At 39.9% G+C, this 25081-nt stretch overlaps 1 protein-coding gene across 1 annotated transcript in view; it reads right to left on the bottom strand.

The window, feature by feature from the left end:
• stk32a (serine/threonine kinase 32A) overlaps positions 1-25081 on the bottom strand; it is a 77676-nt gene that overhangs the window by 30256 nt on the left and 22339 nt on the right. Inside the window, exons 4-5 of the mRNA XM_073479816.1 lie at positions 20585-20758; positions 1505-1542 (exon numbers count right to left, since the gene is read on the bottom strand). Coding sequence (XP_073335917.1) covers positions 1505-1542; positions 20585-20758 — 212 coding nt within the window. The remainder of the gene's footprint in view (positions 1-1504; positions 1543-20584; positions 20759-25081) is intronic.

Genomic DNA, 25081 nt, shown 5'->3' with positions numbered 1-25081 from the left:
TAAAAGCAGTGCTAAATAGCTCTTTATTCCAACAGTCATCACTGTTATCGAGTATATCTTCAGTAACCCATGTCTCTCATCCCCCTGAGTAAAAGACAGAAGACATTTTCTTGTATGCCTGCCAACTTTATCCAATCAGGACAGAGAAGTCCATAAAGAGGCGGTCCTGTTTGCTGCTACGTCTGGCGATTACCGCTTTGCGTTCATGTGCTGAAGTAGAGAGGAGGGAGGGGGTTGCTAAGAAGTTTGCTAAAACTACGACAATGTTTAGAGCCGCTTTAACACAGGCTGAAAAATAAGAGAAGACAACAAGCCTGGCTCTGTCGGGAGAAACAAAATCCACCTACCAGCACCTCTAAAGCTCACTAATGAACATGTTATATCTCATTCAGAAACAAAAAGTGTTGTCGAAATATCGATCACTGAATATTTGAAACGGTTTCAACACCAGTACCAGCTGCACTTTCTCACTCTCTCTTCTCTCCAAAAGCGAGTTGTGAGAAACATTATTTTTAAAGGCCTGAACTAAAGCAAAACACAAAAAGAATGTTAAATAATAATAATAATTTTTCATAGTTACTACAGTTTGTCTGCTATCCTGTGCAGATTTATTTAAAACTCAAAATGTTCATGCCCTGAATGTTGTGTCAATTTACCCCATAGTATCAAAAAGGTGAATATCAATATTTTTCAAGGTATCTTATTGAAGTAATATCACCGATTACATTAACGCTCTTGAGGCTGAATGGGAGCAAATCCCTGCAGCATATTAATACGCATGTTGTGTACATTTGCATACTGTGCCATCATGTCTATCTTTGGACGTCTGTCGGATGGATCATAACATGAAGTACTTTAATATTCCGCTTGATTAACATATTGATGAGGAAATGTACAGTCTGTCTTTACGTTGCCTTGATTTATAAACGCTCCCCTCCCTCTGACATATAACCACACACACTGCTCTCTGTCTCTTTTCCCATATGTGCCTACGTGTGTGTGTGTGTACTTGTGTGAAACTGACACTAAAGCCTATGATGAGACTAAATCAATCATTCAGAACAGGATTTTGCATGATGAATATCACCCTGTTCTCCACACTCGTGTCGCACCCCTATGTTTCATTTCCTCCTGTAGATCAATAACAGTGTGGGCAGAAAATGAAAATATACACTCCTCCTCAATGTCTCAATAACTTATGAGGTATTTTCCTTCTTTATGCTGCAAGACTGATCTAGGCAACGACTGCGAGGCCTGCCTCTGAGCCTTTCAGCTCTTGATCTGAGCAGAAGTGATCCCGGAGGTCGGAGGTTGAGTAAAATCCTCAGTCAGAAGCAGTTTAGTCTTGAATTTGGGCTGTCAGGTCAGATCACCACGAGTCAAGATTATTGTTACTATCATATTTATACAATAACAAAACTTAATCAAATCGTATTGTACTGTTTCTGGACTCACATCCATATGTATTATTAAAAAATATATATAATGAGAGAAGGGATCTTACCATGCTCATCCAGCAGTATGTTGTCTGGTTTGATGTCTCTGAGAAGAAAATACACAGAAAAACACAGTACAGTGGGATTAGTATGTGTCTTCTGTGGTGAGTAAACTCAGGATCAGATTGTATTTGCATGAAATCTTTGTGTGAATATTTTAAAATTCTAACTTGCAGTATTGTTTGGAGAACAAGCTGTAGTGGCATTTGCAAAATTTGGCTCATACAGTCAGAGCCAGAGTCTTCAGACAACAATAGTTCAATAAAATATGTAAAGTATAAATACAAAAAGGACAGCTTAAGATTGCTTTATATCAACCACTAAAGTCCTGAAAGGTGATCAAATTCAGCTTATACAAATCTTACAAATCTTATCTTAACAACTTTAAGGATCAAGGTTTATTTCATTACTATTCTGCAAAACAGTGCTGTACAACAAAATGCAAGTTGTAGTCCCTTTATGCTACACAAGTGCGCAGGATGAGTCAAGGAGTCTCACAGCCTGGCGGGACAGCAGTGGATACTTCTGTATCTTTTGCCAGAAGGCAGCAGGGTGAACAGACTGTGACCAGGGTGGGTGTTGTTGTTAAGTATCCTTTGGGCTCAGTACAGACACCTCGTGTGGCACCTAAATTAAAACTTCTTCAGTTTCCTTAAGAAGAAGAGCCTTTTATGGCAAAAGATACAAGATTGTTGATTTCCTCCTGATATCAACTCTCATCACTGTTTGTAATGCGGCCGATGATGGAGGTGTCATGCACATACTTCACCATAAGGTTCTCTTGGTGTCTGGGAGTACATCCATGCGTGTATAGTATGAACAGGAGGGGGCTGAGCACACAGCCCTGGGGCACTGAAGTAGAGAAAGTGTGACTCCCAATCTGAACTGTTTGGGGTCTGTTTGTGAGGAAGTCCGATTTCCAGTTGCAGGAAGTTGTACTCGAGCACAGAGTGTTAGGTTTTCATGAGATTGTGTTGAATGCTGAGAGCATTCTGATGTAGGTGTTCTTATTTTCAAGGTTTTCAGGGCTCGTAATAGTATATGTACATGACCTTAACCATGTTTTGTTGGATGATATGTTTGTCCTAGAAATCATCACGATAAACGATATTATTGTCATTTTAGCATGACAAGCATAATATTGCAAGTGTACAATGTAAAAAATATCACCTTACGGGACTTTATGGGGTTTGTACGTTCTTGATATCTATTAAGCTTCAACTTTTGGTAATCCAACGCCTAGAATCCTTGTGCAGCCTGGGTGTGTGTCTGTGCAGACAGAACTGTGTGATATCAAGTACCACAGTGATAATAGACAGCTGGCCTTCACTCTGCTCTCTTCTCGTCCTTATGACTCCAAATCACTGCTCTTCACATTTCTCACTTTAAAAGCACATTTTCACAAAGCCATTTTCTCATGACTCATGGCAGATTTTCCTATTTACTATGAGGCTACAATACAATGCTGTGTCCCTGGGTGTGAAATAATAAGATTGGTTATTTGTTGAAAAAGTTTACAAAATGACGTTGGCACTGGAGAACAGACTTTGTAGCTCCTGAAGTTAAAGTAAGAGGTAGATAGGAGATGTGTGACTTCACCACAGAGGAGGCAGATCATAAAACACTGACATACAACCTGGTTAGTTGTTTAGTTGTGCATCACTCATCATGCCTCAAACTTTAATGCAGATGAGACAAGGTCATAACTTTTGACCTCGTCGTGACCCCGTTAGACCAGTCAGAGGAATTATTCAACAAAGCATCAAAATGTATTAAAATTAGAGCAGCAGTGTCAGACTGAGATGACACCTCTAATCTGTGAACATGAGTCACCTCACTCTCAGTGCTGTGGTCAGAGCCTTGTTCCAGGGCCAGAGCACCGGCGTAAAAAGGAACGAAAATCATGGTTTGGGTCAGGGGTTCTTAAAACCCTAATGTTGGGCCATGGGCCAAAAGCAACAACCACTGCAATGTATTGTATTATATTGTTAAAATGCAAAATGGTAGTGACTGACTACCTGTGCAGTGTTGCTCAGATTATGATAAATAATTAAAAACTATGGATCCTACATATTTAAACAAGCTGTACGCTTCATTCCATCATTATGAGGTAAATGTTAATTGAACAATCTATTGGATATAGCATAATGAAACCAGTGGCATTTACATCGGTTACATATAATCCTCACTATACAATTTTGTCTGCCACCAGGCACGCAGTCACCCGGGAAAAGGAAGGTTAATTAGTGACCCATTTCTATGACAGACTAAAAGATCTAATAAATATATGTTTTGTGCTGTGTTGTTGTTACTTGTGAATCTGAAGAAACCAGAAATGATGCAGTTGTCTTTGCAACAGTGGAGCCAACAGTAATACCACTTGGAAACACCAGGGAGGAAAGATGCCCATTGCCAATTTGAAACTTTTTACCTCACAAAAAATAAAACTGCATTAACATTGCCATAATTACTTTTTCACTACAAAAATGTGGCAGGCCAAATTTAACCATATGGCAAGCCAACATTGGCCCAACAGCCCCTACTTTGGGCAGTTAAAATCAGTGAGTCACACAGGAAACAAACCCAGATCTCCTGTTTAAAAGTCCTGTTTCCTTCAGACTTGACGCTATTTATAGTTAATTTGTCCTTTACTTACTTAATTGACATATAACTTAACCCAAAACAGATCTTTTCCTAAACCTAACCAACTACTTTTGGTGCCTAAACTTAACCTAGTACTACGTGACATACTTACATCTTACATCATGAAAGCTCCAGACACATAAGGATTCGCTGGCACAAATTGTGGACCAGTTAACGAGTTCTCCATTTGCATGTTCTCTGTAGCGTTTTCTCTGCATACCTACCTACCTCCTCATCATCTCATCCCTCGTCCCATGAGATACATGCTTTAGATATATATGTATATATATGCTTTAAACTAATAATCTTCAGAATTCTTGATTTTTTTTTAAAAACATCTTTAGTAGTAAGTACACATGGTTTTTGTGTTTCAGCCCTGCATTTCCCACGGCGCACCTGTATAGAAAAGAGTGTGGGTGGCACTCTCTCTTATTTACTGCTGATGACGTTTGAGTTTCTGTAGGTGGCACTTCTCCTTTGTCTCTCCTGCCAGGGAGGTTACATTGCTCATATTAATTACCCAGTTAGTGTTCTGCGTCTTTAAAACAAAAGACTTCCTGCACAGATCATCAAATGTGAAAGCTTCCCGGAGGTGAATATACAGTAGGCTGACTCACTGTTTTGTTGAATCATTTCGCTTCAGCAAATGATGAAAATGGATATGTAATACTCACAAACAAAACTTTTTACAATTACATTCTTTTGCACTGCCGCGTACCAGACGTGCGATGAAAACAAATGAATATTGAATACTTTTGAGGGGGAAGGAGGGACAGCAGGTGAAGCCGTGGGAGTAGCTGAGACACCTGAGAAGACGAACAGGTGTGGACTGAGGCTTTTACTCGTGGAGTCACGGCTTCTGCTTGTTTCTCACCATCCTTTGTGTTTTCTGTTTTTCTCCCTCCCTCCGTTTTTCTGCACAGATTTTGTTCTTTTTCTTTGACACCACATAAATCTAAATGACATCCAGGAGCAGCACAGTTACTCCAAAATGCTCTGGAAGTCGAATCTGTTCTCGGAAGCAGAAAACTATCCTTAACTAAAAGACACTAAAAGATGTTTTGGATCCGGTGCAAAGACTTCAGAGGTTCTAAACTGCTGTATGGAGAGTTTATGAGGAAAATAAATGACATAAATAAAAGCTAGTACCAAGAAAAGTTATGCTTAGCTCTTACAGTGAATACAGGCTGTATTTTTCCTGTTCCTGCAATTTTGTACTTTAATAGAAATGACATTAATAAAGAGTAACATTTACCATTTTACATCAGCTCATCATGTCTTTGTGTTGTTCCGATTACACACATTGTTATCGAATTTACTGAATTACCACAGAAAGTGGGTTAATAGAGAGGAGAATACATTTTAACACCAGATTTACGACTTGTTACACAGTGACACAAAGGCCCCAGTAACAATACCAAGGTCTCTGGTGACAATCAGCCACTTCAAAGAACAGTTCAGTGCCCAATGACGTCTCTCCTGGCCATTTATTTTAATTCAAAGCAACATTATTCTGCTTTGTTCTCGTTTTCACTGATCTGTATCTGTCCTTGAAACTGTCAACTTTTTTCTTTCTTCGCTAACCACACATTGTCCGACTCACTGACTGTATGAAATATGGAATCTGAAAACGAAGCTGATGCGTAAGTTCCCAAAACCTGCATTCTTTCCAGCGGCCAGCAGGGGGCGACTCCACTGGTTGCAAAAAGAAGTCTGATTGTATTTGAACTTATAAGAACATGACCCTATTTCTCACTTGATTTATTACCTCAGAAGACTTTTTTTAATGAGTTGATGGTCTCAGTCGGTAGTTTCATGCCTTCTTTAATACAGCATGATGTTCATTTTGTTAATTATGGTGCCATTCAAAGAAAAACACACGATTGAAACGGTTATGCTTCAGGCGTGTTCTTGCGTTTTCAGTCAGATTCAACAAATCCTCCCAGCTCCTCCCTTTCTTCCAAATATAGTCACTTCTAACCCAATTGCCAGAAAAATGTTGGCAATGTACATTTCAGAAAACTAGATATGTTGAAAAGTTACATTTCTTTAGGTTCAATTTTCAATTTCATCTTGTGACAATGTTGTGCTTATGCTGTGGTAAGATTTAGGCACAAAACCCACTTGGTTGGGTTAGGAAAACATCATGTCAAGGGTGGAAATGATCCCAGTTGCCTTAAAAATATTCAGTAGGTTTCATGCTTACAAATGTCTAAACACAGTCTTGAACTGTGGTCAGTGGCTTGGCAGCCTTCTCGCCTGTGACTCGACCACCATCCCCTTCACCTCCAGATGTGTGTAGAAATGTCAATGACACGCACAGATTTGAACGTATCAGTGGTTTGCGGATACATTTACTGCCAACATTTTATTCTGGCGACTGGGCTGTCACTTCTGGCTCCAAAAAAACCAAGATGGCGACAGCTGTAATGCCAAACTAAAGGCTTCCAAACGGTAGTCCCAATGGGTGGCATTACTGTGGGTTTAAACTTGGTCAGAGTATTGCTAATAACATAATCTTCATAGATACTTCTTTTTGCATATCACCTTTTTAGTCCTCACCACTGCCCACACACATGCACAACCACACACACTTAGTGTTGAAGGACAGCTTTCTTTTTTAATCCCAGCAGTCCGTTTCTTGCTGCGTGTGTGTAGCTGCAGACTAAAAGAGTACAGTGTGTTCTCAGCTCCTCTCTGTTCTCTCGTCTCTGGAACGCATCCCCACAGCTCTAAAACTGCTTTGAACTGGAGAGACGATATTCAATATTCAGCACCCTTCTCCAATGTTCTGTTTGTGCTTGATGATCAAATGCAGCATTCATTTTGAGAATTACCACACCCTGAAATTGAAATCGACATCACAGTATGAAGACATTTGAGAAGTACCTATTATTATTATTATTGTTGTGTGTGTGTGTGTGTGTGTGTGTGTGTGTATTAGCAGGGATAGTGAAGTTGAGATGCTGTTACTAAGCATTCTCAAGAGTGTGTTTATAATGTTACCTGTAATCAGGCTAGCAGTAGTTTTCTGTAGGTGACTCTTATGGCACGTAAAACACTTGGCCAACTTGAGGAGGGAGGGTTTGTGGCATTTTATGTGACCTTCTGTTGTTGGAGACTTTGTTGGAACAAAATATCACATATGCAGAATTTGAAGGAACAAAATGGCCAATAGTAGTGGCAACAGGAATCAAAGTAAATGGGGTTTTTGAATGGGTTTTCAGTTAAAGATGCACTACATAGTTTTGAAGAAGAAATTTTGATCATCTTCATTGACTGATTGTTTTATGATTAACTTTGTTTATATGTGGCGGACCCTGCCACGTTTCTAGCTTCAAACACTGTTATATACCTCATCAAAAGATAAATATTTCTGAGTTTGTACTATTACCTCTTTAATATTGTAAATATTAAAATTCTAAGTTTGAATTTCTTCTCCAAAACTACAAATTGCCTGAAAATGATCTTGCTGAACAGAACGTGTTACTATCATAAACTTGTGTTTGCCACAGAGCTCATGTTCGGCAATAATCCACAATCCAATTAAAAAATCCCATAGGTTTTTTGCTAACTTCCCAGTTAGTTGGCCTACAAAAAGTACGTAATTTCTGCAGCACTTTATTGGGACCAGGGTTTGAGACTAACTTTTTTCATCCACCAACCTGGAACCTTTCCAAAAAACAATTTTAACCATCCCGAAACGTTCCAAAATCAAAATGTTGCATCTTTACTTTATTATCACCTACAATTAGTCGTTAGCTAAAAGTTTAACTATTCAAGTTCTTTTACCTTCAAACTCATCTGAAGTACTTTGGTACATTTATTTGCTGTAAACTTATGTCGTCACATTAAACTGCAGTTCACTGTTTAACTTGTTACTCTGTATAGAGACTCTCAGTCCTGCTGTCTGTTTAGCTCTATTAGCTTCATTAGCTGTTAGCTCCCTTAGCCAAACATATAGCAGGACTGCTGGCCACCGGCTGCTAACCCTATGTAGCATTATTAGGGGAAAAAAATACAATGCGACCCCATCGATAGTGAAATGTCATAATTAACTGGTGCTGACAGAGCGCTGGAGAGAGATAACTATGGTAACAGCATGAGAAGATGTGCTCTGTTGTAGTCATTGCTTGGTTGCTAAGAGATAGTTTAACAAAGGATACTCATTTGTTTCTTATTTAATCGCAATAGTATGGAGACTGTTGCACTGTAACACACATGCATCATCTTTGTGGCAGTCTCCACTGACAGCCAACTCACTGTGCATCCTCAGTGTTCGACAGCAAATGTCTCCTCTAATTGAGTCTGCTGCCCTGTAGGAAGCCATCAGTATTTAGCATATCAAAGGCCACACTGACCTGTGTTTTGTGTGTGCACATGTGTGTTTCTGCGCAGACAACCTGTAGCACAGAGCCTGGCTCGTGGGTGCTTCGGCGGATCGAATGACGCGGACCCAGGTGGGGGTGAGAAAGGTCGATCATGTAACCCTTAATTAGCTGACATTTGCCTCAAAGGCTGGCACCAGGGGAGGGAGGAGGGGGCATGTGTCGCTGCTATAAAAAAAGCAGTAAGTGAGAACAAGGAAGCCTATTTCATAGCTAAAGGCCAGTGTGCCATTGTGAAGCCACAGGACAAGGAGGAGCTGAGACAACTGGCTCAAGAGCTAAAGCAAAGCAGCAAGGCTCATTAGGAGGTGGTGCGTGGTAAAAGCCAAGCTGTCAAGGGTGAGGTGATGATGACCGCCATGACTGACCCGTTCCTCTGAGATTGGACTTTAAAGAGCAACTTTATACCTGTTTTAGCTTTTTTTAGACTAGCTGTTTTCCCAGCAGAATAACAACTCCACCATCTGGCCACACCACAACTTATTCAAACTACATATTTACTTTTATATGCTACTGTATACAGTATAGTTGGTAAATGTGTGTTTTCTAATGGAGGGGTGGCTGTCTATTTAGAAAAAATTTCCTCCCTACTTTGAAATTAGACACAAAATCATCACTAATATCCTATTTCTCCACGCAGCATGCTTTAGCGAATCTGAACACGTGAAAAGTGAAACAAAACTCCCCACAAAACCTACAAATGTAACCGATTCATGCGCATCAGGTGATCCGGGCACACAAAGTCAATAATCTGTAAAAAAAACACAAAAGAATGCAGCCTAGTTGCCAAAATAAAATGTTGGCAGTTAACATTGCTGCGCTGTGTGTTCAAATTGCTTGGTGTTTGTGTGAGTACTGACACTCACCGGTTTGTTAACATGTGTAAGGCTGACTTTCACTGCAGTGACTCATTTCACTTTGATAGTTAACCATACTTATTGGATCGGTTGATGTCCCACTTGTAAAAAAAAACTAGATTTGTCCACAGATGAGAGTGATACCACCTGTGTAACTACAACAAATGCTTAATGCTTATCAACGTTGTCGTCCCACAGACTGCGTTTCGTCTCCCCAAAAATACTGACCTCTTTGTTATGAATTGCAATATGTGTGACCAACTAGCAATAAGTACAAGCATCTGGTTACACAGTTTGCTGGACCCACTGTAATCTGAAAGTACAATGGTAGCTGAGACAAAAAGTTACAATGATGTGTGATAATTAAAAAATATCCAAAAATAAAAGGAACATGATATTTTACAGTAGCTTTCAGTCAACTTGCAGGATAATTAGACCCTGCTAGATTCTCTATTATTCATTAGTAGCTATATGCTTATAGCTTAAATAAATAGGATTATGTTACAAGGATAGAGCGCTTCGTATACTATATACATTGTAAAGCCCCCTGAGGCAAATTGTAATTTGTGATATTGGGCTATATAAATAAAATGAATGCCTAAATGAACAGAACAAATGAAAGAATAGTCTCAGACATGCTTAATGTGCTCAGCCCTGTATAAATAGCGATTTTGCACTAAAATCGTCAATATTTTATAAACCTCAGCAACTTATGAGGTCTATTCTTACAGTCACAATCAATACCCTCGGTTTCTCAGTTGCATTGAGTTTAATGATCCATGAATTAAATTCTATTTTCCTTTTGCAGGGGCTGACATAAAAAGAATCACCCAGCAATTACCCATTCACGTCTTTCTATCAGAAATAAAGTCATAATGAAAAGTAGGTCAGACGGCTCTGTAATGATTATGTCTGGGGAAGCAGCAGTGCTAATATTCACAGGATATTTTCTTTTCTCTGACTCAGCGGGAGGCTTTAGTGTTTACTCTGTGATCACCGAAGCTACAGCTGATTTGATCATTGTTTTTGAAAAATGTGTGCTGGATGTGTTGAATTTATCTTTTTTTTTTACACAATGTTTCTGATATAAATTCAGTTTTTAATTGAACTAATCTGTCCTACAGTAAAAGAGAAGACTTGAGAGGGCACTTTGAGTTGTCACCTGCATATTTCACTCTCTTCCGTGTTTATAATCACTACGCAGCATCTTCTAGTGCCGAGAAACAGATGGGTCTGTTGCAGCCCCGGTCACACCGGTGCTGCTGGTAGACAGGTGACACCTCAACCATCTGCAAACGTTTACCACTTTGAACGGGATGCTTTCAGAGATGACACAGCAAAAAAGGCGCATGAGTTGAAAGGGATCCTCTATCGGAAATGAAATGAAAAACGTGTAAAGTAAAATGTGTGGCTGTATGGACACCTGATGATCCCCAAACTACGAGGTAGCAATCTGTAATCATCACTCATTCATCGCCGCTGCAGTAGTACATGAAATGACGGCTCTTTTAGCTGCACAGGTTCCTGTTTGATTCTGCGATTTTCTGTTTCTTCTTATTCACCTGGCAGGAAAACGTGAAGCAAACATTATGATAATCTAAAGCGCTTTACATATGAATCGACAGCTGTGTATGAATCACCTGAATAGAAGAGTAGGAAGGAGATATAAAGCAGAAGTATAAAGTATGTAAAATAAACCTGAGTGGGTGGAGGTGAAGTGAGCAAGTACGTCAGCAACTATACATTTATTGGGTAAGAGGTAAACAAAGAAGAGGGGTGTAGTGGCAACGTGAGAGAAAACAGAATGTATAGTGCTATTCTGTACGAATAAATTGAGAAAGTGAGGTGGATAGCCATTGAGACGGGTTAGGGGAAGAGATGAGAGAGAAGCAGAGAGTATAAAGACCAAACTGAGTAAATGGAGGAAAAGGGAAGAAGTGAGCGACAGAAAAGGTGAAGAATGGAGGTGAATATTTGGAGGCGAGAGTGAGGCGGAGGGCCAGGAGAGCTCAGTGCAAGCTGATCCCCTCGGCTTTTCTCTTGGTTGACTGACCCTACAAGCTATTACCAGGATCTAATGGCCTCATTACAGCCTGCTATCAGAGGCAGAGGGGTAACTGAACCCTGTACCTGGTCATACGATACTGCACTGATACTGGAGCGGGCTTACACACCTGAGAACGGAGGCTTATACACACACACACACACACACATACACACACTCTCACAGGTCATGCAACCACACAGCCAAACACTCAAATCATTCGAGGAGCTTATGAAAGCACACGTCCACACACATATGCACTATTCCTTTCCATTACATGTGAACTGTGAGGCAGTAAGAGACATATTCTGTCCGTCTAAAAATCAGCACACACAGATCCTAGCTTGCCCTAGTTGATTTTAGGGTAGGGTTTTGTCTGAAAACATTTCAATACTATTGCCAATATCACACCTGAATTTTGGAACGTATTTAAAAAACATAAACATTAAATTAAAAAAAAGATATTTCAATATTTAACAAAATAAGACTGAGTTCTCAAATGTTGTTTAAGCAAGCAGCTGCACAAGAACATTTTATTTAAGTCAGAAGCAATCTGATCTACAAATATTCAAACTAGATTACAAATCTTTGTCATGGTTTGGGTTTTTTAGTTAGTTGATTTCCTGTTTTATTTTGAAAGTCTATCCTCATGTGTCATGTGTAACTTTCCACTTCCTGTCTTTGTCTATTTTCCTACCCTTTTTCGTCATAAGTTTAGTTTGTATTTAACTCCAGTCATTAGTGAAGTCTTTGTTGGTTCACCTCTTTGCATCTCGTGTTCCTGCCTTTTCCCCAATCGTCATTTTTCCTCTGTCCGTCTTTTGTTGTTTTGTTTTTTGGATGATAACAGCTCATCACTACTTCTGTGTCTGCATATGGGTCCTTTTTTTAATTAACTGGATGGTCTTACCAGCTTTGGCATTTGATTAGGGCTGCAGGCTAAGACTATATTCACTATTAATTTATTTTTTAGTTAATACAATGTCAAAAAGGTGAAAAACACAAGGACTAATCATGCTACTTTTTGACTATTTGACCAACAGTCAAAAAACCTTCATTTTATGTTTGTTTGTTTTGTTTTTGTTGTTTTTTTTTTTAACTGAAAAACCAAAATGCTCATTTCGTTTTTGGCATTTTTGCTCTAAAAAAAAAAAAAGATGAACAATGAATAGATTTCCAAAATAGCAGATTAATATTCTGGAAATCCATTAAATGATTATTCCACTAATCGTTATAGCTCTACTTAAATACACATTCTGCCACTAGGGGCTCTCTAAAAGGCATAAGAGGCATAGCTCAAGAGTAATATAAGTATGAACACAACTCAACAAATCAAAGGTCTAGTCATTTTGAGACATTTAAATGCAGAAATATTAGATATTATTTATTTTTAGTAGTTTTGATTCTGTGCACTACCAACACATTTCAGATTGTGTCAAAAGTACAGTACTGTTTTTGTGGCTTTGGACAAATGGATGGATTGTTATCAGCCATATAAACATCTTTAATTTAGTGGATTGCACTTTAATTAAATTTTAAAAATATACGTGGCAGCTTCAGTGAAATTTTTGTTGCTGTTATTCTGGGCCTAGATTGCAGGCAGTTTTAATCAGAGGCTCTTTCATAGCTCTGCTGCTTCAGTAGCTCTCTTCTCCACTCCAGAATAAAAGCAGAGGGCTGTTTGAGATTGTGCCTCTCCCTCTCTGCCACAAAGGAGTGTGGAGGAGCTCTGGAAGCCCCAGAAAGCCCACAGCTCAGCTACATCACACACTCCAAACAAGCGTCACACACACACATAGACGCACATGAACACAGCAATACGCACACACGCAGATGCACGCAGTGTCAGAATCCCTCAGTTCTAAGTACCCACGCCCACCAGCCACCGGAGAGCGAGTCAGACAGCCGCTGCCTTTGAACGTGAATTGAAAGCCCAACTAGACCCACAGAGGCTAACAGCTCCACCCCGGCAAACTGCTGCGTCTCTCACTCACCCTTTCTTCTTTCTGTTAAAGAAAAGCAGCTCTGACAAGTGTGAGAACCACACAGGTGTGTGTGTGTGTGTGTGTGTGCGCCAACGTGTTTACGCACATGGGTAAACACTGAGTGTGTGTGTATGACAGTAACAACTGAGATGTTCATTCCTTATTTATTAACACATGCCGAGTGCGTCTGGTTGACGAGAGTCGGCCTTGACAAGTCCCCCGTCTTATTTGGAGCTGATTTTTGGGAGACGGCGAGTGCAGAGCAGACACTGAAAGCAGCCAGTCGGCACTAAAAAGCCAAGGCCAAAACTCACATCACAATTACCAGTGATGAATAATTGACTGAGTCAGAAACATTCAGGGAATGTTGCATAAAAATGTTATCTCTCCACCCTCTCTGGCTGGCTCTTTGACTCCGCATCTCCGCCCTGTAGCTCCTTCTGTCTGCCTTTCTGACTGCTCGATTACGTCGCGTTCTGCCAAAATCTCTGTCGTTCTTTCTCCTTCAGGCAGCCACGTGAGTTAAATACACAAACAGGCAATTAGTGATGTGTTTGGAGCAGACTGGCTGGTAAACATTCTATCATGTTCAGAGCCCATAACCTCCTCCCATCAGCTAATCTGCTGCTGCTGCGATCTGGGTCTATCTTAGTAAGATTTTCCACCATGATAATGCTCAATTCACCATTTCGTGGTGGAAATGGGAGAGCTGGCACCAGCTGGCACCTTAATCTGTATTTATGAAATATGAGGCTATAATTTCTCCCTGCCTCCCCTCCCTCCTGGTTCTTCTTCTTCTTCTTCTTCTTCTTCTTCCTCTTCTTCTTCTGCTAGAGAATTAAACATTAACACACTCCATGAATAAAGAATACCTCACTTGAAGACATGACAAACGCTCGCCTTTTCAAGCAGCTGAAAGAGAGTAAGAGTAATAACTTTGCCTGCCTCCATGCGATCTGCCATACTGTATATTATCTCTTCATTTAAAGAACTGTCCATGAGAAGATCCTCTGAGACTGTTTTTTCTCGTTCCTTCACCTTCAATTAACCAGATAGGTGAATTAAGGCCCTGTTGGCGGCTTGGCAAAAGGCCCCTGGAGGAGAAGGGGATGAACGAGCAAATAAATTATTTGAAGCCGAGCTATGCTTTGTGCCACTCCCTCGGAGAGAAAGACAGATCCTGCACAGCCGAGACTAAGAAATCAGGATGAGGGAGAAGAAGGGCTTGGGAAAGAAATAAAAGTACTGTATGTAGAGAAAATAGCACAAGAGGGAAAAAATAGGGAGCGATAACGAGAGAGATTATGAGGGAAAGGAATAATATACTGTCTGTGTGTTGTGTGAGGGAGAAGAGATCAGAGCTTCCAAAAGAGAATCCGTCTTGGCTGAAATAGGCCGTCTGCTGCAACAGCTGGGTATCAGTATTTTTTTCAACTGGTTCATTTGATAAGAAATAGGAATTTGAATAAATAGACCAGACAATTTACAAAGACCAAAACCAACAATGTGTCAGTCTGTCACTCATCACCCTCAGACTTCATCAGCCTGTTTGTGGAACTCAGCCCCAAGCACATTTGCTCCAGCTGCAGCTGGACCGTTTAGTTTTTAACAAACTTCATGAACAGAAGTAAAATCTACATTTGTTACGGACTATTTTTACCTGTGGATTAGGTCTGTCAGTTGTCGTTGTTTGTTGCATTGCAAGTGACACAAAATAAACTGGAATGAACATTCTTTTCATGGTTTTTGTAAACTATGATTTTTTTTTTTATTTCACCAATACTCAGAGTCAAAGTCACATGGCTGCCTATCAAGTATTATAAAAAAAAGTTAATCGTGAATATGGCTGCTATTATACTTTGAACAGATTCAAACAACTAATACAAAATGCATTGCTTAGACAACCTTCTATAAAATAATAAAGAAGCACTGTGCACAGCGATCAAGTGTAATACCACCATTTTCAATACTTGGTTTTATTCATATTTTCATCACATTGTTCAGATACTGAGAAACTATTTTAGAGACTGTTTGAACGCCATGCAACACATTAATGCTTTAAACCAGTGTACTTCTATATCACTGTGTGAATTGGCCTTTGTTCATTTTAACTGTAGATCTCTATCCATCTCTGTCAGTTTGATAGGAACCAAACAATTAGTGTCTTAACCACTTTAACGGGCAGTGTGTTTCCTAAATGAACGGTATTGACTCGTTAAGAGCATCTGCTGGCTGACATCATGCAAGTCTTTCCATTATGGGGAATCCAGGATGCAACAAAATGCACCTGAGGATTCATCCATTGATTGTTGTTGTTGCTATCAAAGAGGCTGTGGTGACCGTACGCCCAGACAAATATGCCTTCCGCTGTCAAACACTTGCCATTTATCTTTCCACTTGTTTGGAGAGACTCATCAAGTCTCTGAAGATGTCACCTAATTGAGACTCATTCTGTTGTTAATAATTTAAACTCCTGAGAGAGCTCGGGGTTAAAAACACAGGATAACCAACCCTGAATTAGGCTGAACCGGACATATGATATATGCTGTTGTTGAGCATGTCTTAAAATGCAAATACAAACTCCAATCACAAAAATATGTTGTCCCACCACAAAAGGATAAATAAGATAAGACTAGACAAAGACTTGAGCACAATGACAAGTAAATTAAGACCAAAGCTGTAATAAACCTAACTTATCATTCAATTTATAATCTTGGTGCATAACTTTAACTCCAGCATTAACATATGACTAGCTTGAGCAAACTGGTATATTTTTATTTAAACATAAGTATTACTGGCATAAAAATAGGAGTTCCCTCCTTTATTTTTAGTTTTAAGTAAAATCCATTACCTCTTAACAACAGAGGAACTGAATTACTTTGACCTTGCATCATATTAGCTCAGAGGCTCGCGTGTGTCACCATGATGTTGATTTTCCATCCAGGCTCTGTCACATGCCAGACTACCTGAACTGCTGTTGTTAACCTAATTGTTGTTCTATCCCCATTCCCTTGAGACTGTTCATATTTGCCGTACAGTGTAAGAACTCATTATTGAAAATAATTAGCTATGCTAAACACAGGGATGTCTGTTGTTGTCGTTATTATGGATCCCACTTTAGTTACAGATGGAGACATAACTCCACCAAAGCCCTTTACCCTGACCTTAACCACACCAAACCTTATATCCAAACTTTTTTCGTATTATTTCTAAGCTAATAAAATAACTTTTATTCCGATTCCTGAAGCTTTCTGTTCGTCAAAAATCATGTTGTTTCAGCCTTGAACTGAGGAGGGATTCATAGACTCTAGTTGCTGCCAGTGGTTTTAAATCCAGTGGACTAACAGTTAATAAAGGTATCTCACAAGGATCCGTATTACCAATGCCATGTAAATTTTTATGCAGACGATACCCCCTTTTATGCTATTGTTTCGACCACAAACATCTGTTATCCTGATTGCAGTCTGCTTTTTGATGCCCCCCCAGACCTCTTTTATTAATTCAATAAACTCTATAAAAACAACATGTGTCCACTTCACAAGAGCACAATCTTTAACTCTCCTTCTCCTAATTGTGACCTCAATGGAAATCTAATCAATTATGAATACTCAAAAACCTGGCAACAATGTTGATTGTCCGGTAAAGCTCATGTCGAACATCCTATTTGATTATGAATCATGCTGACTTGTTTCTGTTACTACTAGAATGAAGTGCAACACAAATTGAAGTGAGAAACACTCTCTGGGAGGCTATATATTTTCACTAACTGACATTTTTACTGATATTTGTAATTGTTTCGATTAGTGTGTTCTGTGTGTGATGACTGCTTTGTATGACTGATTTGTCTTAATGTGAACTTGTACAATACAGGCTTGGTGCCGGTCAATGTGTCCCAGGAGATTTCAGTGTCCCAGACAAATGGGAGAAATTCCGGTCAAATATTATCTGTTTTTATTGAGCTTAAGAACAATTCACAGAAACCAGAGTAATTACCGGATAACAGAATCAATGTAATTTCTTCCCAGGTTTGTCTTTCTGAGGAGATCTTTACCCCAATGAAACTTCTTGAATAAAAAAATCTCAGCTGAACTAATATCTATATTTAGCCTTTATATCAAACCAAACTACTTTCAAGCATACTCTGTCATAGTCATGATCGAACTTGTCAAATAATTACTCATCATATTACATGCAATTAATGTAATTATCGTTATTACTCCTCTCATTATCATCAAAGACCAACGGAAGGAGAATGTCTACATCCTGCATTTACACACATATACGCAGGTGCATGCACGCACACACATTCCGACGGCTTCAAGTTCAGTCACCCGCTGTACCAAAGTCATCACGTCCACATCTGAGGGAGGAAATTATATATTCAATTTCCATAGAGATGAGCTGAGAGTTACTTTCAGCTCCTCTTCCTATTTGAAGCTAATGAATGCAGATTGAAAAGATGTTGATTCCGTCTAAACAAACGCCCCCAACACCTGCACATCAAGTGGCAAGTCTGTCCTCTCCAGCACCGAAATAGAAAACACGATTTAAATATTCATATCCCTCAATGGACTGAATGAATAAGCAAATTAATAATCCGTCCCATTTATTTCCCTCTCTCTCTCTCACTTTCCTGTGAAGGTTTGAGAGCGTGGACAAGACCAAGTAGTCTGCTTTAGGTTAAATGGCGTAATTTGTTATCTGGGGGTGTTGATAAATGAGTGCTCTCTGTTTCAGTGATGTTTCCTATTAGTCATGATCTGCGAAGGCCTCTTTTTCTATGTTTACCTCGTTCACCACAGTGGAGGAGTGGGTCTAAGCAGTGGGTGGACCCCATAGTGCCTCAGAGTTTGGAACAAATCACTACTCAGGCTGTCCACGTTATAAATGTATGCACTTACCACACTGTGTGTATGTAAGAGTCAAAGTATACATTAGATTGTGCTTTAGTAGACTGCAGTATTCAGTACTTCAGTAGGTGTTTCTGTATCTTTAATCTTCCTACAAACGATGTTCATATAACTATTTTGCAAACATAAACAGAAACTTTATTCTGCCCACATTTTATTTTTTATCAACTTGAGCAATCAGTTTTTTTCTGACCCTATTTAATTTAATAGTGATGCTCATCAGTCTATTGAATGTATTTTTCTATGGCATATAGACTCAGGCAACTCAAAGCATCTCTCTAGTTATTCTAAAAATATTGGTTATTGGTCTCCCTGATTACTAATTATTGTTATCTGTATCGCCCCTAAAAAAAACATATCGGAGGCCAACCCCTTGTAAAAATACTGTAAATTTTCATAGAAAAGTTGATATTCAGAAGGCAGGTCAAGACAGGTCTGCGCTGGCTGTGTATCTTATCATATCTGCATGCATGAGGTAGATTTGTTGTGTGTTTCCAGTAAGGAAAACATAATGGGTTAGTGCCCCAGATAAAGGACAGCTTTACATTTTTCCCTTAGTCAGTGTTTTAAATGCATTTTGGCAGCATCATTGGCAGTAACAGGATATCCCAAGCCGTTTGAGTCACTTCAACAAAGTAAAATAATAATACTGGGCTGTAGCCATGTCTTTCTTGGCCAAATTGAGTCTGTGGCACTGCTATAGCTGCAGCCATTTCTGCCTAAAAAGCACTTAACCTGCATTTTATAAATTAAACGAGGCATCGACACAGCAGCATAGACAGAACTGGTGCATTTCATGATGACCATAGTCTGCATCTCAGGGTAAACTGTTGTGTCAGGTGTGACCCTCATGTCAAGACAGCTTGACCTTTCTGCACAGCGGTGGAGCAGTCATATTAGAAGATAATATGGGAGTGGACAGCCAAGGAGAAAAGAACACTGGGGTACTTAATGTTCAAACGCAGTGGTGAAAAACAAGGGAGAGAGACAGAAGGGGGCCACTCACTGTATCAGGAAGAGAAATAATGGGGCAACCAGTCCAAGACTATTTATCTCAGGTTATTTGTGCAGATAGAGACGCCAGCAAACCCCTCTGCATTATTAAAGGTTATTAAACAAATTACAATAATAAACCACCAAAAAAGGGTTCAGAGGAAAATCAAAGATAAAATATGTAACATTTCCACCTTAAAATGCCTAAAACGACAACAACTTTGTTATATATTTTTGTTGAGTTGTGTATTTACATCATCCCAAATGTTTCCAACAATGCTAAAACCCAGACCAAACATAATGTAAATAAAACTAAAACATTCTCTTGTCTATGAACACTTGTGCCTGAGTCACATCAGACTTGCATCAGCACTGGTGGTTGTTTTAATGGTGTGTTCACCACCAGCAAGGTGTTCCTTACTGCGCATTAGCTGTCAGCGAGCAACAGCACGCACACAGAGGCTGATTTCAGGTCAACCTTTGACTGAAGTCAGCACTCAACAGTCTACGGGTTTCTCTCTTCTTTGTCTCCTCTCGTCTCTGTAACCTTACTTTCATAAAGTAAATACATTTCCCCTCAAGCTCCAGTCAACATCACAGTCCAAAAACAGCTGACAATGGAGGTCACCTCTGCGGTTTGCTGCTGCAGTCAGGTTGATAAATGGGAGTGAAGATGAATCCACTTTTTAATCCAAGAAAGTTAGATCTGGAGAAAGTAGTCTCTGAGCTCTCCTCCCATCAGTAAATTGCTCCAGATCAGCACAGAATATAATGTGACTAGGTATTTATTACTCCAGAGGTGGCCAGGTCTGAGCAGCCGAGTAGCGGCTCTGCCATTACCAGTTCAAGCATGCAGAGTTGTGCTAAATCACCCCTGAGTCTGGTCAAGGTCCCCCTGACTGCCTCCAAGTGGGTTGCGGTGACATCAGATTGGCTTCGTCATCTTTCAGGGATGAGGGACCATCTCTTTTTTTCAAGCAATAAGCAGTAGATGCCGAGCAAAATCATAACAACAGCCTGAAAATCCATGATGGTATGTAGCTGGCTACCAACAACCATTGCACAGCTTCATAGTAAACAGCATTAAAGAGGGAGCTACTTTTAAACGTCATCAACTTAAGACAAATGCAGCATCAGTTAAAGACAAACCTTCAGGCAGTTAGCCTAGGTTTAATAGAGATGCAAATCCCTGCTGCACTGGGCCGATGTGCCAAGTCAAACCAAGCCAACACGTGTATGAAAAAGGGCTACAAGAGAAAACATCTCACCTGTGTATGATGCGCTTGCTGCGTAGGTATCCCAGGGCCAGGGCCAATTCACAGACGTAGAGTTTGACAGTGTTCTCTGAGAAGTGGACGTTCTGCTGGAGGTGATAGCGCAGGTCTCCTCCCAAGAGCAAGTCGACCACCATAAACATGTCCTCCTCATCCTGGAAGGAATACCTGCAGGGAAAGGAGGTCAGGAAGATAAGAAATGAGGAAAGACGATCAGCAGAGAAGGGGAGGAAGAGTTGCAGGAGAAGAGAAGGTTGAGGGAAGTACGGGGTGAAAAGAGAAAGAAGAGGGTGAGAAGAGGAGGGTAATAAACAGAAAGTGACAAGACAGCCATGATTAAGTGTCACATATTTACCATAAAATTATGTGAAGAGCATATGTTGTCTAAGAGAGTGTGAGGTTGTTTTTCTAACCTTTTAACACTTTTATCCATCAGCAATAAAAAGGATGACAATTGCAAATTGAACTCATGTCAGTCTCGTGCTCCTCAGGCTTATCAATCTTTAGAAGACAGTGTGAGAGACCTCACTACAAAAGGTCTGACAAGAACAAACGGTTCAATTGGGTTACCCATCAGTGTTTCAACCTCATGAGCTCAGAAAAACATAACCTCAGTAGCCTCCCAGGGTCTCTAAGGGGAGATGCTGCTCTTACTCTATAGGACTTACAACAAGCAGAAGAAAAGCACTTGTCACACTCTTTCACATTGCAGGAAGAGCACCAACATATTGGCTGAGTCATGCATGAGGCAATGCTCATTATCCTGTCTTCAAGGCTAACAAGCTAAGAAAATCCTTTATTGCCTTGTGCACAAGTTGCTATGATAGTTAGGTGATTGGTGCGACAGGGAACACAGTTTTTGACATGATGTACACTTAGTAAAAAATCTTAATCTTTATGTATCTTTGTCTTCTATCTCTTCTTTTTTTGTGTGTCTTGTTTTTCTTCCCTCTCTCCTTAATCCTTACAATGAATAATTTCATTTTAGTTTTTACGCCTGGAGAGACATTATTTCCAGACATTATTTAGGTTTTGGGCAATCTTAATCCTCCTCATCTCTGTTGAAAGTTGCATTACTCCAGTAGCCTACAGGCCAGGTACTCACAAGAAAATGGCAGCAGGTAAAGTTGTTTATGAACTGAAGTACAAGCCAACATTTCGCTTATCCTGGAATAGGAGTTTAGTTCTGTGGCATTGTTGTTTTGCAGGGTTCCAGACTAATTTTTCACAATTGCTGCACTAGTGCGCCAACATTTTTCATTTAGGTGCACTAGGGCAAAAATTGGGTGTACCTAATAATACTTTTCAATTTCATTTTGTAACACATTATGTAAATAATGTAAACTGTACGGTGAAAAAGCATGTTTTACTTTCATTTAAATCAACACATGCAACAAGAAAATGCGATAACCGCAATTAAAAAATAAACTACATTAATAACTAAATTTCAGGCACACCTGGGGCAAGTGAAATGTGACTGGGCAAATTAATTTGTGACACTGATGGGGCAAGTGGAAAAAACATTAACATTGAACCCTGTAATGATTCAATCAATGCTGATAATGAAGGACAGAAAAACAAAACTGTTCACTTGGTACAACATATTCCATACTTCCTATCAAACAGCCTTTTTGTAGCTAAATAAACATCAGTACATTATCGGCATACATAAAATACATTCTGGAACTTAATCATCCTCATAGTTCTGATTATTGTTGTTGCCTTGGTTTCTACAGCAAAAAGTAAATGAGAACAGTCAACATGGAGAAAACATAATCTCTGTTGTGATTACATTAGTGATCAACAGATTATCCTGTGTTTTTGTATGTGCAGTGTTATTGAGCATTTGTTTTCTATCCTATCAACATTGCCTGTATGAAAATCATTAATAATCGCTCTATATATGTATGAATTGAGCAACATTGTCTGCTCAGGCGGCTGCCTGCCCTGCTTTTATTTCTCTTGGGGAACAACAGGATGTCCATCAGAGTGCTTAGTATATTGCCATTTCATTAAAGCAGACCATTACACCTATTAAATATTCCTTACGTCAGTGTGTAGTCTACAGATTTGGCAGGAATAACTGTCTGCTTAGATGTATACGACAGGGTAAATGGCACAAAATGTCACTTCCTTCAATTTTCAGTCACAAAAATAATTTTTGGGGGAATTATTCAACTGTGTTTTTACTGTATATAGTTCTCGCTGGAAAACACCTCAGTCTTCTATTAGTGAATGAGGAACATTCTGGGTTGTAATGCTACTTGTGATCATTCATCCTTGAATCCATCCATCAAGCACTGTCATGCACAGCAAGCCTTTATCAGCATGCAGCCCACTGCATCGCCATTAAACTGTTGCACAAATCATCATTGATTTTACACGCTGAGCCTCCCACGGGGGCCACACTTTTTTCCCCTCCTCTAAATGATAAGCTAATTAGTTTCTCTCCCACAAGATACTAATTAATGCAAAAATAATATTTAAAAAAATTGCAGGAGCCAACATTTCCTGGCTTGCCTAAAGCATTGCTCTGTGTGCAACACAACGTCCTACTTCTGCAAGTACAGGTCTTCCATAACACTGGAGAACTACACTGTTGCCCCTCTTAAGTCCTTCATAATGTTCCTGATCTGAAATAAATAGGCTACAATTTCACTTCCGCTTGGTGGGCATTTTTCAACTGTCCACTGGCAGACACTTCTCTGTAAGGACCCTCATCTTGGCTCAAACTCAGTCCTCAGCGACTGAGGGCAGTTTTTTGCCACGTTGGTGAACTCCCTTCCTAAGGGCCCTTCTCCAATACACTGGAGGTGGTGCTTTTCTGCGCTGGATGGATGGGGATTGATTGAGCTGACTCAAAACTGTCTGCCAAGGCTCAGATAATGCTGAGACTACTTAACATCTGATTGCCAATGGCCTCAGAGCGTGGAAAGACTATCTGTTCTTTGCCCGTCCTGAAGATGCACACACACTCGCCAAAGTCACAAAGGGTGCATGAAAATACACTCGCACACACAGACAGACAGTCAGGTTTCCATCACTTTGAGGGACATTACATAGGCTTACATTTATTTCCTGTAAACTTACCCATAACCACTACTAGCCTAACCCTAACCAAAACCCAACCTCGGATGATTTATGTTATGATTTATTTACAGTCTTGTTGTGGGGACACGCTTTCCTTATGGGGACAGTGTAAGTCCCCATAAGGAAAGCTGGTCCCCACAATGTTAGTAGTACACACACGCACACACACCAACCCACAAAAACCACACACACACATACTGTCCTGCATGTGTCACTAAATATTATGGTGCATTATTATCAAACAATTTTAAACTGGCAAAATGTCAGCCCATCTTGAGTTTCAATGAGTCACTCTATCCTAAACACACAGATGTACAGTCACACACACATACAGCCTGTCAACAAACAGTTTTCTCAGTTTATCAGTTTTAGGGAAATCATGAGAAGAGGCCAGCACTTCCCACTTCAAGTGTACAATACAGTACAGCTGAATGGATGGGACCAGCTGCAATGCTGCCGATCAAAAAAGAAGGAATGACTTAGCCCCGCCTGCGGACACTTAGTTTTTCAAACATTTTTGACTAAGTTTGTGTATTTATTTGTGTGTTTGTGCCATAAGGATGGGACAGCATGATGGGATGATACTGGTTTTTGTTTTGGGAAGAATTCAAATGGCATTCTGAGTATGTTTACAGTATAAAGCTGAGGATCGGCTGAGTCAGAATGTGTTATATAACCTGTAGTGCTCAGTTATTGTGCCATATAGAGAGATGTGGGGACATGAATGCAAAACCTAACCTGACTCGCCAGATGGTTTGTTATACAGAACCATCTGGAAATGAGCCGCAATAAACTGTTTGGAAAAGTGCAGGCACTTAAACAAATATTTGGCAGGTGATTGGATGAACCATCTGTCACCGTCACATTCTATCACGGGCTAACATCAACCAATGAGATCAACAGTAGGAGAGCACTGCCAGCTGAGAGAAGAGCAAAAACACCTGTCGAGAAGCCTTCAGTGCTGTTCTTTGCTCTTCTTCCTATACTCTCCAGTTCTGATATTACTGATGCTTTGGTAGCATCTATGCTAACCTCTTGAGGAGCCGCCATTGTTGTTTTCAAACAGTTGCTTCTGACGGTGATCATCACATATAAACGATGCCTATAGCTGCTGTCTCTAGCTGCTAGTAGTTCCTCAGAGGACAGTGATTAGTTTTACAAATGTGTTTTTGGCAACAACCGCATAGCATGAAGCCTGGCAAGATGGATTTGCGAGATCATATTCTCAGGCAACACGTTCTCACACCCAACTCGTCACATTTGACAGCTTGGTCAATGGCCTTAAGCTTCAAACGATGATGCTCTAACGACACCTCAAGCATCAGTTTTGCACATGAAAGGCTCCGAGATCAACAATACGTAATATACAACGTCCGGTTAGACTTTCAAAATAAATGTGCT

Source organism: Pagrus major, chromosome 13 (assembly GCF_040436345.1).
Source record: "Pagrus major chromosome 13, Pma_NU_1.0".
Taxonomy (NCBI): Eukaryota; Metazoa; Chordata; class Actinopteri; order Spariformes; family Sparidae; genus Pagrus; species Pagrus major.
This window is presented reverse-complemented; position numbering and strand designations above follow the sequence as displayed.